Below are 17,730 nucleotides of genomic sequence, written 5' to 3'. Positions count from 1 at the left end.
TTTGACATGCAGCTTTCTTATGACAACTGAAAGTAACATTACGTTACTTGACTATGCTATGAAATTGCATTATGTGTCTGGAAAACGCACAATACTGCCCCCTGAAGGAATATTGCTTGAAAGAAAATCTAAAAAAATTCACCAAAACTCCAAGGTATCCTAGGAACTCCTTATCGGGTTCATCCTTGGGTGCCAAGATTGGCACCAGCCTGGCTTAAAATACTATGTACTCAGCAAGGAAGAAGCTGTTTATCCAAAATAACATAAAAACAGATTCATTGGTAAGCAAAGACAAAAACTAAAACTAAAAAAAAAAAAAAGAAAAAAGAAGGAAGTCTTGTGGTGCGTGGTTTGATGAAACTAGACATTGTGACTGTACGGAGAGAAAAAAAATAAGCTTGCAAGTCAGAGAATACCATCTCTACTGTGAAGCATGGGCGCAGTAGCATCATGTTGTGTGGTTGTTTTGCTGCAAGAGGAACTGGTGCACCTCACAAAATAGAAGTTGAGGAAAGAATCAAAATATTTAAATATTGACATTACAAAACATTAAATAGATTATTATTCCAAATGGTCATTAACTCTAAGGAAACTATCAAATAAGATACAAAATGGGTTAAGGATGACAAAGTCAATGATTTCAAGTGGTCAACACGATATTGGGCACATATAGAATTATGGGCAGAGAAAATTGAGTTACACAAGAGGAACGGAGCAAAATGACAACAATCTGCTGTATTTAGAGAAGAAACAAATGGTCTGATAATTCTAAAAAGTGAGAAAGACAGAATTTTTCTACATCGTATTTAGTCCCTGGGATGAAGTATAGTATGTATAATCTTAGTAATCTGTAGGAATGCTATCCAGATGTGCTAAGTGCTTATGCAATATTGAAATACAAAATTAATTTGTGAAAACAATGTATTTAGGTCTTTTTTTTCAATCAATAAAAATAAAACAGTGATGTTTTACAGTAAACGGTACATTAAAATGCACATCAAGTCCATCATATTTAATCTCAAAGCTCACCGACGTCATTTGTGGGTCATTGTGCACCAACTGCAAACCAGCCACCAAATGAAGGCACAAAACTCTGATTATCAATGTGACAATTAAGTAACTCTTTGATCATTGTGTGAATGCAAAAATATTTTTCTTTCAGTTTTTCCTTCATGTCATCATCTTTAAAAGATGTTCGCCCCCCCATCCCCCTCCAAAGTAAGACAAATAAATAATGTGATTAAATTCTGAGAGTAGAAAAACAAATACTGATAGAAGAACAGAGAATAGGTTTTGACAAATGTAAATTGTACATTGACTTAGAGAAATAATTTCATATCAAAGGAAAATAAATGTACAAATTGCACCATTACAATATTGAAATGTAAATTTTTTGAATGCTAAAGAACAAGCATTTTTCTAAATTCAAAATACAAAGCTGTAAATCATTCAGAAATCCAAACATTAAAAAAAATAAAATAAAATCTTTAATGTATCCACATACTTTGTACCAGTCATTAAAAAAGACCTCTTTCCGTATCAAGAGAAATTAGTTTAAGTAGTAGACAACTTCATGTTTATGCCGACTCACATTTCTAGGCAAACTGGATACTGGAGATCTCCTGAGTTCAAAACTTTACATTCAACAGAAACAAATGCCTCCGAGCAGGGGGGGGCAAAGCTGGAGCATGTAGGCTGAACGAAGAAGAAGAAAATGGGTGAAATAGACAAACTGGACATCAAACCATTATTGGCACGGGGCAGCCCAGTCTCACCTGAAAACGTGCAATGGGAATGTTCCTCCGCATTTCGAATGTTTTAGAATAAATATCTGAGAGGGAAATGTGTCACTAGGCCATGCTGTAGCCTAGTGAGACATTTGGCCATTAGGCATGTTAGGCATTAAACACAGTTTAATGCTTAACATTGCAAACATGCCTAGAAGTAGAATATATGCGAGTATCTAAAATTAAAATGTAAACCAAATCATGATTTTAAAGATGTACTTTAATTCTCCTTTCCCAAATATTTGTGAATGAGGGTAAAGTATTTAAGAAAGCGTAAAAAAAAATAAAATGGGGAAAAAAGAAAAATATGGGGAAAGCGCCCACCAGTGAGTTTTTGCATCACATATTACAGTAGTTTTGGCCAAATCAAGAATATCAACTCCCTACAAAGTTGATACCATCACCATTTATTAAAGTCATGTCCTGCACCCTGCAACCCGTTCACATTTTGTCACATTAAAACCACAAACAAATGCATTTTGATAGGATTTTATGTGATTTACAACAGAAACGGAATGAAAACAATGAATGTCTTTAATGTGTGTACAAATAAAATAAGAAGTGTGGTTTGATTTTGTGCTCAGCTCCTTTTAATCTAATATCCTTACACAAAATTCAGTGCGGTCAAGTGCTTTCAGTCGCTTGTTGAGTAAAGAGACTTAAGAGAATATTAGATAAACAGCATCATGAACATGAAGTTGGGAGAATCTGTTGACAAGGCAGCTCTCAACTAATCTTTCCTTTTATGAAAGACTGGTAAGAAAAAACTGTTATTGGAAGGAGGACCAAAATGCAACCCTTTGTTCTATGCATTTAGAAAAACTAACATGACACATAGTGGTGGCAGCATGATGCTTTGGGAATAGTTTTTGTCAGCAGGGATAGAAAAGCTGGTCAGATTGATGGGGAGATGAATGAGCCTAAACACAGAAAAAGGTAGAAAAAAAACCAACAACTATCAATGCCATGAAACCAGAATCTGGGGTCGAAATTCAACTTCTGAAGACACAGCCAAAGCAACAAAGCAGTGACTCCGAAAAAGCATCTTCATGCGTCAGAATAACTGAACTCGAGCTAATTTGTAGTGAAAAATGTGAAAAAGACAAATCTCTAGATGTGCAAAGCTGGTAGAGATAAAAGCTGCAAAAACAGCAAAAGCTGGTCATACAAAGTGTACAAATACGAGCCAAAGGTCAGATCTGCATTTGTATATAATAAAGAAAAAAAAAAGAAAGAAACATTGGCAACCATTTATGCTTTTCTATCCACTACGTAGTTAGGCCAACACAAGGTAGTGCACATCAGATGAAATCCCCATAAAATACAGTAAAGTTTGTGGTTTGATAAAAGGTGAAAAAAATGTAGTAACTGATTTTGCAAGGCACTTTGATTCCTTAGTGAGTCAGAAGCTTTATCTCTGTGGTTTATTATTTTTTAGAGAATCTACATATTGAATTTCTAAGCCAACGTAGTCATTACACGTTCTGTTGAGAGATCAGATAGCATGAGGCCTAAACTGATAGTCATCAGTGATGCATTGCAATCAAAAGTCTGTTTTTAAAGGTGTTTGTCACTTTGGAGTGCTTCTGCCCCCTGCAGGCAGTAGAGAGCGTCTACATGAGGCCACAGCATGGCTCCTTGTTGGTCTGCTCCTCCTCGGGGGCCCGCAGTTTCAGCAAGGGAGGATCTCCGCTGGCCGGGGTGAAGAACACTTGACTGGGAGACGACAACGGCTGCTCTGGAGTCGGGATCGTTTGGATTTCTGGCTGAACCTGAGGGGTCGTCGCGGCGACAGGAGGCTCCTCCACCTCGGCGGTGGAGGGCAGCGGGGGAGGGGGCGCGGGATACTTATTGAGCTTGGCAGCGGCGCGCTGGCGCTTCAGGTCGGCCAGGGTGTGGTGCGATTTCTCCCGAGTCATGCTGTCGGCGCCCTCGCCCTCCGCTTGCCCGGACGGCGGACTGAGCTCGTAGGCGCCGCTGCGATCCATGCGGCCCCCGCCGCTCCACAGCTCGCCAGGCACAGAGGAAGCCAGAGACACGGACGTCTCCCCGTTCCCCACGCTGGATGACGCGATCTTTCTGTCGGCAACCTCCAGTTCCTCCACGCGTGTCATTGCTGCTCCGGTAGCAACCTGAGAAAACAATGGAAACTTTTAGTAAACTTAAAAATAAAATAAAAAAACAAACTAGTTCATCAAGTCAAACAGAGCTTAATCAGAATCATTGTGATGGACCTATTATTGGAACAATCATCGACTAATTTAGTAATCAATCAATAGTTATCTGGAGTTTATAGAATCAGAGTATTCCAGTGTTCGATACTCGTCTTTGCAGCTTGTTCAAAGAACATCTTAGATGTATGAAATGTATATAAATTTTGCATTTAAGATAAAAAAACAAAACCTTTATAAATAAGCTCTACGCAGAGCTCCTGAAATGACATAGCTTTAGCTTCACTCTGTTCAAATTATGTAAAAAGAAATCTCTTATCAAGCACCGTTTGCTACCCAATTATTAACTAATTAATCCAAATAACAATCACTGGATCACCTCTGCAACGTGTTGATAGTAAGTCGAGCAGAAAGGGCCGAGTTTTTCACATTGTTGGGAGTATTTCTTAGCTGCAGATGCACAATTTCCTCCAGATTATAAAGCGTTCATTAAAGGAATGCTGTAGTTATTGTACTTCAGGGAGCAGAATATTTATTTTCTTATTTAACAAAAGTTATTCATATTTACTTTTAGATGGGTTTCTAATGCATAAATAAGATGGAGTAGTTAAATGAAAAATCTACAGAATGTACCAATTCTTAAATTTGATTAATCGTCAGAATAATCGACGGATCAATCGATTACTAAAGTAACCGTTGGCTGCCGCCCTAAAGTCAAACTGTGGATGAGATAAAGGAGCCGTTTTCAGTCACCATGTGAGCATGCTGAAGCAGCTCGATGTCAGTCTGTCTGTCCTCGTCGTCGTCCTGCGGTTCAGGCGTGGTCGCCGGCTCCTGCCACACAATGGCCTCCCTGTGGTGCTCCCGGCGGTACAGACTGGAGCGTTCATTCACGCTGACCCGACGCACAACCTTCCTGTGTGGGCAAATGTTACGGGAATCAGGTAAAACACCTGATAATAATAAATCCCTGCTCTAGTGTCCCTGAATTCCCTCGTTTACCCTCTGCTCCCGGTGCTGGACACTCGTCTTTGCAGCGTGCCCTTCTGCTTGTCCTGACTTTTCATGATGGCGTCGCGTTTGTTCTTCAAGTCCATCAGTTTGCCTCTGACCTCCTCATCAATACACACATCTGCAGACGGAGCAACGCGTCACATCTGGCATCGAGTTATTTCAGAGAAACATAACAAAATGCCCACACAAAGCCTCCGATCTCACCGAGCGGCGTCTCATCTAAAACTGACTTGGAGTTCAGATTGGCTCCGTGAGCCACCAGCAGCTCCACCACTTGGATCTGGAAACGAGTGAAAACAAATGACACCCGGTAAGACAGGTCAAAACAAAGTTACTCAAGGTCGACGGCAGAGCGAACCTGTCCCCAGCAGGCGGCGGCGTGAAGCGGCGTCCATCCGTCAGAGTCTTTCAGTTCCAGCTGAGCCCTTTGGTCGACTAGCAGCTCTGCTACAGACATGTAGCCATTGGCAGATGCTATGTGGAGCTGAAATGGACAAAAAAAAAAAAAAAAGCTACTGTAGTGCTGGATGCTTCTTATTGCACTGAAACAGTGCAGTTCGTCCAAACCCTTTTTTACTCTTGTTACACGGCTTCTGACTAATTTACTTTACAAAAAGGTTCAAACATCGAATATAATTTTTTCTTTTCAGAATAGCACTTTATGTGATTAACCCAATCATTAATTTAATGGTTTCCTGTAAATGACTGAGTTATGCATTCTGTATGACTGATGCTTTTCACATCCCTTTGTTTTGCCTTCTGTTGTCTGATCCTACTGATTCAGGTTCAGGGTGCATGTGTAGTGAGCGCTTTCCTAGACTACACCCTGGTGGACTATCACTTGTGTACCATGTGTTACAATTATTTTCATCTGCCTCTCACCAGGGTCGCTCCATTGTTGTCTTGTGCATTTAAATCTGCTCCGGTGTTAATCAAAGCCTTGACGTCAGCAAGCATGGTCAGCTCTTTCGCTCCTCTGCATTCATCTATCCGCTTCTGAGTTATCCCTGAAAAATTCCCCCAAAACGTTATGCTTAACAGTTAACGTTTTCTCTCCCCCCCTGCATTGCAAAAGATTTGACAATTACTGACCCTGCTCAGCCATAACCATCTCTAGCAGCTCCAGTGTGGCCTCATCCTCACAGAGGTCATAAGCCATGTTGCCATCTGCATTGACGGCCAGCAGGTTGGCTCCACTACAAGGAAATAGACATGCAAATTTTTCAGGGTAAGAGTGGCACACCTTCGTGTACAAAGCGATGTTTTCAAAGTCAAACTGCAGCCATATTTGCACTGGTTTTGCATACTGCATATCTTAGGTCTCTCAATCAGTTTATCCTCTGAAAATGAAAAATAAATAAATACATAAGAGAAAGAGAGAGGAGTAAAAGGCTAAAAGAAATTAGAAAAAAAACAACAACTTGAGGATATTTTTCAGAATGGAAGGGAAAAGTGACGCACGCCTGAATGAGGAGCTGCACTAGTCCAGTGTGTCCACAGGTGGCAGCAGCGTGCAGCGGCGTCCACAGCTCACTGTCGCAGGCGTTCACAGAGGCACCAGCATCTAGCAGGCACTGAACTATCTCCACAAAGTCGTCGATGCAGCACTGAGAAGAAGAAGAAAAACACTGGGATAAAAAGCAAACAAGGAAATGCATACATGGATAAATCATTGCTAGATTTTGAATGAAGACTAAGCTTACTTCAGAGGAAAGATTTACATGAATGGCTCAGTCTTCTGCTGTGCAAATACAAAGTTTTTCCTAAAAACTCAGCTGTGACTGATTTTATAAAGAGTTCTCTGTACTGACAAACACTCCTTTCATGAGTGAGAAGAGGCAGAAATTTACATCAACTTATAGGGAGAATAAATTACAAATGGTTTAAATTGTTAAACCATTGGAGGCCATTGGAGTTAAAATCACAGAAATCCCTTAACTTTCTCTAAATCTGGCCAGAAATTCTAGTCTTCTAAAATTTGAACAAAAATGAACAAAAAGTTGAATAATCTGTCATTATATAAACTAAGTTATGTAGAAGATTCAGACATAATAAAGTCTTAAAAAAAAGACGTGGTGGGTGCAAACATCACAGACAGACACAACACTGGAAAGTCACAAACATTTTGAAAACATGCAATTTCTGTTTGTGACAGAACCTTTATTGTTACCCTAAAGCAAAGTAGGTCTGTGTGCATATTTAGTAGTGTGTTTAAGTTTTGACAATTCCAAATACTACAATCAGCAAACTCCTGAACCTGCTGCCTCTCTACCTGATGCAGGGCTGTCAGTCCGTCCTCATTGACCAGATCTGGGCTGACACCGGTGTTGAGCAGCTCTCTCACTAGAAAAAGCAAAAGCACACATAAAAACAAACATACGCACACACACACACGCAAGATCCCACTGGAAGAAAGCCTGTATTTAATCAGGGTGGATTTATGTAAGGTATGTCTGTGGGTCCTAAACAGAAACAAATTTGTTTCTGGATAGAGATCAATGCCTTATTCCAAGCAGCCAACAGTAAACCTCTTGAAAACAAAACTTGGAGCTTATTGCAAAAGAATCTATAATTTCTCGGGAAAATGATCCTGATTTGTCGTGAGGTAGAATCCCTCACAATAACCAATAGGGATTGTATGTGACAGACCAAAACAAACTATAGCATAACTGGGAAAAAGGAACAAAAAGCACACAGTTTTCAATCTTTTACACAAATACAAAACTGGTAAGAGTAGAGTGCATATGTTATTTTGGTTCCCCTGATTAAATACCATAGAGAGCCATCCTTAGCATTTCTATCTACTTTGTACTTTCAGAGACTGAAATGTTTAAACATTCTTCTTTGCAGAATAGCTGAAGTGCAGCCAAAATTGATTTGGGAGCATTTGTAAACATCAATTTTCAAGTCCCAACGGGATTTTTTTCAATCAATTTAGGTCTGGACTATGATTAGGAGACACTTGGAGATACTTTGATGTAAAGGTTTAGTATTCCACCCAAGATGCTTATTTGCATGTTTTCCAAGAAGTACTTTTAAGCTATGGCATTACATAAAATCCTTGTTAAATACATTGAAGTGTGTTATTGTAATGTCAGAAAATGTGAAAGCCTTTGAAGGACATGCAGAGTTTCGAAAGGCAGTGCGTGTGTGTGTGTTTACTTCTCACCCTCCTCCACGTCATTGCGGGCCGCTGCTTCCAACAGCGTGACAGAGTTGGGGAACTTCACTTTTGTGGTGCGCTTCTTCTTCTTGTCCGCTTTGGCCCTGGATCCTCGGGACGCGTCCTTTTCCATCTGCGCCCAAGCCTTCAGCTGCTGGGCGCGGCGTTTCTGGGCGTGCTTCAGGCGCTCCGTGGCACTCAGACGCCCGACCGTGGCCATCTCGGCCAGCAGTTCGCCGTGATCTGCTGCCATGGTGACCAGGGTTCCGGCCTTTTCGTGCCTGTGTTCAGCTCGTTCTCCAAGACTAGATTCTTTTAGTGATTTGGCTTTCAAAATATTATATTAGTCTTCTCTAGGGTCAAAGAACTACATCACAGTGTTTAGCAGAACATAAAATAGGGGTTAGACTTTTAGCACATAAATAAATTACAAAAAAAGGAAACTGATGAAAAATAAATTAAGTCAAGTTGCTTTTTCTCTAAATATCTCCATGATTACAATTGGGATTCTATCAACGTTTTATATAAAAACTTTTATTGGACCAAAATGAAATGCTGTTGACTTATTACCGAAAGGAAAAAGTGCTAGCTTCTGCAAACTTTCAGTCCTTTCCATTTCAGCTGTAGATGATCTTGCAATAATACATTCAAGGAGAGGAAAAGAGGAGGAAGATGGAACACACACTCTCAGCTTTGTGGACTCGCTCCCTTCCCCAAAGTGTTTAATTTGGGGCTGATAAAGTCCAAAAACTGGATTCAACAGGGGGCAGTGATTTTAGAGTCCACTGGCGATGAATAAACATGTGCATTATGCAGACAGAACTGGGATGCTCAATGACAACAGATGCAGAATTCAGACCATGTCCTCTCCAGTACCAGATTATTTCATGAATCCAATTGAGGTGCTTAGTAAATGCTACATGGCTTTTTCTTGTTGATGAACATTCTTCAGGTGATGTGTTGACAGTACAGAGGCTGTAATTAGCTGCTCCTCTGTGATCCAGTCTGTGGGCAGGGAGAAAAAAATGTGAGTGCTACGTTACAGCAGAATGCATGAGTTCTCCACTTCTAACATTGTTATCTTTAACCCCCGAGTTCCCTCCTCTCCCTCGTCTCTCCTAAAGAAACTTGAGAAGGTGGGATGCTTTTCATTAATGATTGACGCCAGCTGAAGCTTGCTTGCGATGGCTGTCCCATACAGGGACGAGATCAAGACACAAGAAGTGGTTAAAATCTGCATAGCGACACTCCCCTTCAGTGCAAGTTCAAACTCTAGCAACGGCGGACATTAATATCTCTCCCGTTGCCTTTCGTTAACTTCCAGCAGAGATACACGACTCGCGCTCGGCTCTTTCCAGGCTACTCATATATTATTCAGGCTTTGGCCTGTACACACTGAGAGGAAGGTCAACTAGAGGCACTCACTAAGATAGAGAGAGTGAATGGTAAGACACTAGTGCGAGGACCCAGAGCTACCGCAGCAAGCAAGCAATGCCTGAAATGTGACTGAAATAGTGTGCTTAAGCCACACTAGCTCAATAAATCAGTCGAATAGCAGACAAATAGGTGTACTGATAATGATAAGATATATCAGTTACAAACTTCCTCTCAGATGTTCGTCTTACCGAGGTTTATCGTTCCTGCAATGTTTCTCCTGAATGCTATAATTCATAAAGTTTGGAGTGAGTTACAGCTAAAAGCCCCAATGATATTTTCAGTGTACAGAGATTTACCTACACACTGTCTCCTTTACCGTTTTGGTTGGCCTTGTGAATAGTCTATTTTAAAATACTGACAGTCATAAATCACTCTGCAAGGATTTCCTTATGTTGTGGTAAAGGTCAAAACAGTCAAATCAGCCACTTTAGCAAAGCACAAATAAGAGTGAACAGGCTACCGGCTACAAATGAAACAAGCTGAGAGGAACCATTTGTGCTCACAAGTTAAAATATCTTGGCTGAATTTGAGATTTTGGCCATTATTCAGAGAACATGCAGCAAACCCAAGAATATACAAGAACTGGAGGCTTTTTTGGCACGAAGATAATCTGTTCCACCAACTACCTTAAAAACTTGGTGTTTCCTTAAGTTGAAATGGGTAATACCTGGAATTAAGAAATGAGTTATGTAAACCTTTGATGAGGGTCATTTGGGCCGGTTCTGCTGTCATTATGATTTAAAGATTATAAACACTAATGTTGATTATAAAGGGTTTTACCCAACCAGTAACCAGAAGTCAGAGAAAATATTTTGAACATATACATTTTCTGGAAACTGAGCAAAACTGTACTTCCTGGCAACTACCTAAATGAATTAAAAAATTTTAAACAATGTTAGATGTTAATAAATCAAAATAAGTGTTTGTTTGTTTGTTTTTTTTTTTGAATTGGAAAACTCCTGCAGTTAGATGTTAGGATTTTTCAAAGAAACTTGGTTGAATGTCCCTAAATCTCCATGGAGTGCCCACTTATATCTGCCCAGACCATAGTCCATTTTATTTATTTTTTAATTTCATGTTATCCAGGTGAGAAATTCAAAGTCCAGTCCCTGAATTACAAATTTTGCTATCTAGAGTGTTTCCACTATCGCTGACTCGAGTTAAGTGAATGTGTAGCTAAACGAGGCTCAAACCAAGAAAATGTCCACAAAAAGGTTTAAAATTGATCAGTGAACATAATTTCCTTCTTTCTAAATGCATTTGCTTTTGTTTGGGATGTAAACAACATCACTGCAAGACTTTCTCTTGACAAAGCAAAGCACTGCTATAAAACTGTTGTTTCACGGTAACCTGTGGTCAAAAGAACCGTCGGGTTGGTGACCACAGCAGGAAGAAGCTCTGTGGGGACGATTTGAGAGAACAGACTGGATTCACTCTACTTGCCAGATGACTATTTAAAGTTCTGTGTGAACAATGTCATCCACACCAGAACAATGATGTGCTTCACCCAGATGTTTTCACAAACACATCTTCTTCAATCTAACTTGGCATTCTGAATTGCAACATGTTATACCGCTGTTAAAATATCTCAACTTTCATATTTAAAAAATGATTATTAATAATTCAGAAATGTATCGCTGTTTGACTACCATTTAATTTTTTTTTTGACTAACCTCTTTAAGAAACACTTCAACTATGCTAAATGACAATATTTAACTTAATAAAGGATAAAAACTTATGAAATAATAGATATTTGTTTACAATTTGTTGAAGCACAATGAAAAGAGGACCTACACCACACAAAGATTTGTCCAGGTGAGTTTATAATCCAATATCTTCTTAGCATTTAAAGGGCAAGGAGCAAGGCTCCAAATGCAACACAGCTCCATCTGCGTGAGCTGGTCTCGGCCAACATCTCTAAATCACTGTTAACCAAACAGTCTCTAGTGACAACAATCTCATTAACAACTTAAACGTCTTCTGGGCAAAAGGGAATTGTCTCTTTAAAATCTCCTAACCGTTTGCTAGGAAGCTTAGCTGTTGCTGTTATGTCTTATCCAATGAGCACCTCTATTAACCTCTAGTGGAATTGTCCACCATTTGCTGACAGAATGGAAAACTAAAATGTATTGAACACAAACACTAACTTTGGCACATGAACTAACAAAAGAGTATCAGTCTCCTACAATCCTTTCCATTACCGCAAACACGCAGTCAGGGCACAAGAGGACGATGTTTGCAGATTAGCGACCTTGGCAGAGTGAGGTGGACAAGTCAGATCTCAGCCAAAGCCAATCAGTGCAGGGTATCAGAGGGATGAAGCTCAGCCACAACACTCCAATGTTTACTGTTGAGCTGACTGAGAAATAAATCTTATCCCAAAAAGAGCAAACATTCAGGGTTTAATTTACAGATCCTACTGATATTGCAGATTAATACGAACAGCGTAGAAACTTAGTAGAGCCATCTGTAAATTAAAGCACAACCTTTCCAAAACGGAGGAAAACCCCTTTCCCAAACCCACATAGGTTTTTGTTGAGCCTTTCACTCAGCAGCACCATCAACCCTGAAGAAAGTTTTTGTCAGAATACCCTGGTAAGTACAGTGGCTTTACTGACCAGAAATACATGGATTTTTGAGTTTCTGATTGACCAGGAGTTAGCCATTCAATAATATTCATATCCTAAGCTCAGTTTGACTGACGTAACAAATTTGGAAGGATAACTTCAAAGGGTTTCTACTGATCCACTACCCCGCTCAGCTCCAGACCGACACAGAAGCTGGACAGAAATCAAAGGTTTTGTGCCGGTGTGTAAACATTAGCATGACAGAGCAGCACTGTTTAAAATCAAGTTTCAGTAACAAACTTTATTCCGGTTATCATTTATGCGTTTGCTTGCCAAAAGAATGAAAGAAAGAAAGATAACGCAGTTAATAAAACAGAGAAAAGGGGAAGAAAAATCCTGATTCTCTGTGACTCATGGATTTAGGGATATTTGGGTTCCTTCATAACACTTGTTGTGGAATTTGTTGTTGGAAAGACTTTAGGAACTTTGTGAGTTTCTGAGTCAGGCCAAGACCAGTCAGAAGGAAAATATAAGGCTCAGTCATAACAAAAACTCCCAAGAAAATAATCTTTTTTTACATGAAGAAAAAAAAGTGTATTTAATGTGTTTGGAAACATTCTACAGCATCACTCTGACATTTATAGTCTTCCGACCTTTTTTAATTGGATGACCTAACAGGAAGGGGCTGTCGGAGAACACAAACTTTCTCCAAACAGCTATGATGAATAGAGTAGCATAAACACACACACGCATGCAAAAGTTCTTACATCCTTCTGTTAGGTGGTACCTACCTCAGTGCAACAACTTGATCACTCTTCCAAGAACACCGGCTGAAAATACAGCCGACACACCTTTGCTCAAACTTAAAGCAGACTACCCAGGCCGCTAAGAGCTTCATCCGTGGTTTATCGCCACAAAACGAGTCCAAACTGGGCTGTGTGCTGCCAACAACCTAGTGAAGTGATTTGATGAAGCGCACAGACTGACGCGAACAATGCTGAGTCAATGTGGCTTGATGGTTCGGGAACGATCCAGCATAAAACCCGAAACAAAGCCAAGTGGCCAGAACGGCCTGCCAAACACACAGAAAGGCTGTTTTGTCACTTACTATGCAGCACAGACATCAATTACGGAAGAAGTGGAGCTTGAAACAGCTTGCTGAGTAAATAAATAACAACGGGTGTCTCTAGTCTATTTGCATCAATTTTAAACCAAAATTGATGAGACAAAACATATGGGGTTTTTTTATTTGTTGATGGTTGCAAAAAAAAAAAATTATGTACATGACTTGATTATAATTTTGCTGAGAGGCACATAACGAGCGAGTGAGGAGGACCGACAGTAAGCTCTGTCATGTGTAAAGATTTGGGTTGCACCATATAATCACCCAGAAATCTCAGTAAATCTGCCAAGTAGCCAATGGCACGGTAAGAGAGAGGGAGAGGCCTTGAATGAAAAGGAAAATAGTCTGACTACATGTGGACAAAAGAATCTGGAAACTTTACTTCTAAAATGAGATAGAAGGGAGTATCTGGCTTTTACGCACCCAACAGAGAGTAATGGATACAAAGAGGAATTTGAGCACATGCTTTCTTGAGTCATCTGGACTTTTATCATTACAAACATAAACCATATCACGATTGCTAAGAAATATCTCTCTAGTAACTACTTCACAGTCACAATTTCAGCTACAAACAGGATTTCCTCAAAAATTACCCAGTATTTGCTCTTTCCTTCATAAGCTCACTCAGGGTTCAAGTCCACTAAACCTCGTGTGTTGATATTTAATCTGGCCATTTCATTATTTCCTTCCAGAGCTGTGTTCCTGTCGTCACATTGTCCATCGCAATCTTTGTCTGCATTATAAACCCTACAAATATTTGACTACATTTCCCACAGCAATGCTACTGAAAAAGTACTTTGGCCCATACGCTGCTATACTCATGAGCAATACCTCAGTTAGGGGTTAATAAGTCATTGATGCACAGTGAGAGCCAAATACTAAAGAGGCGTGTCCACTTTGATATTATCAGTGTTTTGCATGACGATTAGGGCTCTCACAAGAAGTAAATACTTCCAGGTTTTCCAAAACATAACCTGATACCCACAGATGTCATGTCTGTGCCTTGCAAAAGTATTCATACGCCTTTAATGTTTTCACATTTTAATCACAAACTGTAATGTCTTCAAATTTGATTTTATGTGAACAGCCAACACTAATTAGTGCACAATTGTGCAGGAACTAATTACTTGCAAATTAGCTCAAGCTTAGTAAGACTGGAGATCCAGAGTCAGTTCAGAAATACTTGATGCCTAAACTTAAATGCCGTAGTGAATATAATCCAACTGTCTTCATGGATTCGTTGTGGGTGGTAGTGCCATCTTGTATTATGACAACTAAAATGTCCAGGCTGCTGAGATGATATTTCACAGAAGCATCTCCTGGACGACACCTTCGGCTGTTGGCAAGCACTGCTAATCCACCTCATTTGTTTTTGCAGCTCCTCTTCGAAACTCTTTGTGAAAGCCGGGCAGAGAGACTTTGGAGTCAGGGACATGATCTTTGCCTATTGTGATCAATGAAAGAGATGGTTTGAACAGATGGTTCACGCAGAATCCCTCTGTGTGAACTGGAGTGGTGATCTGGAACCAGGAACCTGTTCTGGTGGCTGCTATATGCTTAGATCTAGAAATGACATCACACTCAACCAAACTGTGTTCCTGTTCCATGTTTGAAACCAAAGGGGCCGGTTGACTAGGCTAACTACTGTTAACTTATACAAGATAATCATGTTTTTACTTCGTTCTTTCATTTTTAAACACTATAGAAACATATACAGTCCTGCATAGGACTGTATGGGAAATATAACTAAGCTACATCTGTTTGTCCAGTCATTTGTTCCACTGCAGCTCTATGTTTATGTCCTTGTGTTTTATAGCCTCTAACCCAGGGGTCCTTAACTCAAGGCTTCAAAGTCCAGCGTCCTTGAACTTTTAGATGCGTCTCTGCTTTAACACACCTAAGTCAAACAATGAGGTCATTAGCAGGACTCTGGAGACCATGACCGCCTGCGCAGGAGGCAATTCAGCCGTTTGAGTCAGGTGTGTTGGACCAGGGACACATCTAAAGTTGTAGAGCATTGGCCATAAAGGACTGGAGTTTGACACCCCTGAACTAACTGGGTGTTAGTTCAGGGGTGAACTAACCCCTGAAGATGAATTAAGGTTGATTCATCTTCCCATCAAATGTTACCAGCTTCCTTGTCCCACAGCATAACTTTGCCACCACCATGTTTCACTAAATGTGTAAAAGTCCTGAGGCTGTGACTAAATAGTGGGTGTGATGTGTCCAGAGTCATGTGCTGTGTTATTTTCCCACCATGCTGAGCATTTTGTATGGGCTAGGGTTAAATGAACTTTCATCCGAGTAAAGGAGGGTTAATCCGAATTAACATACTGTTTTTTTTTTATGTTGTTTTTGTTTAAAAAGAAATATGTAAAATTTACTTCCCACTTAACACCAATTTCTGTTCCTCTCACATAAAATGCCAACAAAACACCCTGAAGTTTATGGTAACAAATTGTGAAAAGGCACATGTAGTATTAATGTTTTGCAAGACACTGGAAATGACAATGAATAAACAAATAATTTTATGTCGACCAGTTTGCGGCTTAATAAATTCAAAAACGTAGCATTGTATGGTAATTTTATAATCTAATTATTTGATTATCAAGCCCGCACTCCTAATAATACAGGGGGAACCTTTAAAAAGTGGAGATATACTGAACTATGACCTGAACTTTTATGTCACTATGTGAACTACAGTTCACTAATTTCCGGACGATTTTAATTTTAAGTGGTCGTAGAAATGAATTAAGCATGTTGGGCTTTTGTTTTTGACTTAATTCCACTTTAAACTGTAATTAGAAGCTCCAATAGAAGCAGCAGAGGCTTAACATCAACCTAAACGGTGTTGGAGGAGCAGCAGCAGATTAGCTAACGCTCCTTAGCGGTCCATCTACACTGACTCAACAGGTAGCTGTTGGTCTGTCAGGTAGAAAGTACTTTAACTCACCCGCCTTCATTCACAGCAGAAGGGCTCGAACAGAGTCGACATTTTTCTTTTAATTATGCTATAAAAACTACTGAGAGGACCTGCTGACTGAGTTTATTGAGTCGACTATGGAGAGAGGTCACGTCATGCTAGCGTTACCTTAGCTGGCTGCTGTTGAGCTGCTCCATAACCAGAAACAAACCGCTGCGGAGATTAAACGTTATTTCGTGTTCTCGGCGACGACTTTATTTATTTGAAAAGGCGTGAAATGAAACCGAACAGAACAGCCACTTCCACTTGAATTTGATAGAAATCGCAGAGGTGACATCTTACCTGTTGAAGTGGCTGTCAGCGGCGGTGGCGGCGGCTCCTGTTCAGCTCTGCGGCTATGAAAACCGAGTCAGCTGCTGTCCACCGCTCCAGCTCCTGCCTGCCAGCCCTCAGGGGAAATGCCTCACCATAACAACCTGACCTGTACCCTCTCCTCCGACAGCGCAGCCTCCACTAGAGGGCGGCAGAGTCTTCGGGGAGAAATGTTCAACTTTCATAGAGTTCAGAATGCATACAGTTCTATTCACCTCCAACATCCCCATTCACTTCAAACTTTATTGGCAGACATTTTGTCTGTTGTATGAAACATAAAACAACACATCATATTAACTATTATATTATATTATATTATTATTATACCTATTGATAAACCAACACAAATTAGTTAATAATTATTAAGTGGAATTATAATAACACGTGATATTCATTGCACTGACTGGGCCATTATAATGAGAAGTTCAAATTGTCTGTCCTACAATTAGTTATTATAATGACCTTTGAGGTCTTCCATGAACAGCTGTAGTTTTACTGAAATTAAATGACAAAGGTGTACTCTTAATTGCATATTGGCATCTGAAAGAAATTTATTGTGCTGGATCTTTACAGATATCAAGAGAAAGAGGGGTGCATATAAATGCAAGCCACACTTTCCATACTTGCATTTGTAAAAACAAACATTGAAAACTTTGTATGGCTCTTCTTCCAATTTTCACTTATGCACTACATTGTGATCAGTATTTAAATACCTTGAAGTTTGTGTTTACCAAAGGACCAAAGGTGAAAAGGTTCAGTTATTTTGTCGTGCGACTATATGACAATGACATTGAGTATGTATTTCTTTTCTTCCCACATTGTGCAAGAAAGAAATTCTGAGTAGAATTTGACATTTCTGTGGAATCTCTTTCATGTTAGTCTCAAAGTTCCAGGAATATACACTCATATAACCTTTTGTAAACAGGTGGGTGTGATAGCCTGACATGCCTCAGAGGAAAAGCACACCACTCTTTCCTCCTGTATACGTATAACCTATGCATAAACGTGTTAATGTGACTCCATCTATCAGAGTTGAACTGTAGAGAATCACACCAAACAGAGCCAGAATAATAACTAAACATCAATTTCACAAAGACTTACAGTTCTCTTGTGGGTTTTTTCTTCTTCTTCTTTTTTTTTTTTGCTAATTTGCTAGACATTTCTGCTGTTGAT

General features: G+C 39.9%; 1 protein-coding gene across 2 annotated transcripts; it reads right to left on the bottom strand.

Annotated features, from left to right (window-relative positions):
- Window positions 1-787: 787 nt before the first annotated feature.
- On the bottom strand, window positions 788-16,708 carry ppp1r16a (protein phosphatase 1, regulatory subunit 16A). Of its 2 annotated transcripts, none has more exons than XM_015034708.1 (11): window positions 16,528-16,708; window positions 8,142-9,140; window positions 7,245-7,315; window positions 6,434-6,579; window positions 6,065-6,168; window positions 5,855-5,979; window positions 5,331-5,456; window positions 5,177-5,252; window positions 4,961-5,090; window positions 4,712-4,874; window positions 788-3,919 (listed from the first exon to the last, which is right to left on the bottom strand). In XM_015034708.1, the coding sequence occupies exons 2-11, from the start codon at window positions 8,386-8,388 to the stop codon at window positions 3,401-3,403; spliced, it is 1,707 nt and encodes a 568-aa protein (XP_014890194.1). In that variant the 5' UTR covers window positions 8,389-9,140; window positions 16,528-16,708; the 3' UTR covers window positions 788-3,400. The 2 variants fall into 2 exon arrangements, with proteins under 2 accessions (XP_014890194.1, XP_014890195.1); XM_015034709.1 differs by lacking the exon at window positions 16,528-16,708 and adding an exon at window positions 12,931-13,265.
- Window positions 16,709-17,730: the final 1,022 nt, after the last annotated feature.

The sequence above is a fragment of the Poecilia latipinna genome, unplaced genomic scaffold (genome assembly GCF_001443285.1).
Source record: "Poecilia latipinna isolate Pla-1442-1.1 unplaced genomic scaffold, P_latipinna-1.0 Scaffold309, whole genome shotgun sequence".
Classification (NCBI taxonomy): Eukaryota; Metazoa; Chordata; class Actinopteri; order Cyprinodontiformes; family Poeciliidae; genus Poecilia; species Poecilia latipinna.
The sequence above is the reverse complement of the archived record's forward strand: the minus strand, read 5'-3'. Positions and strand labels throughout refer to the sequence as shown.

Bases quoted from the DNA above. Each gene is read 5' to 3' on its own strand.
- ppp1r16a (XM_015034708.1), bottom strand. From the start codon at position 8,388: ATGGCAGCAGATCACGGCGAACTGCTGGCCGAGATGGCCACGGTCGGG. The intron at 5,253-5,330 runs GTTCGCTCTGCC...ACTCGTTTCCAG, and splicing joins CCGCCGCCTGCTGGGGACAG to ATCCAAGTGGTGGAGCTGCT. The intron at 4,875-4,960 runs GTAAACGAGGGA...TTGCCCACACAG, and splicing joins TCCAGCACCGGGAGCAGAGG to GAAGGTTGTGCGTCGGGTCA.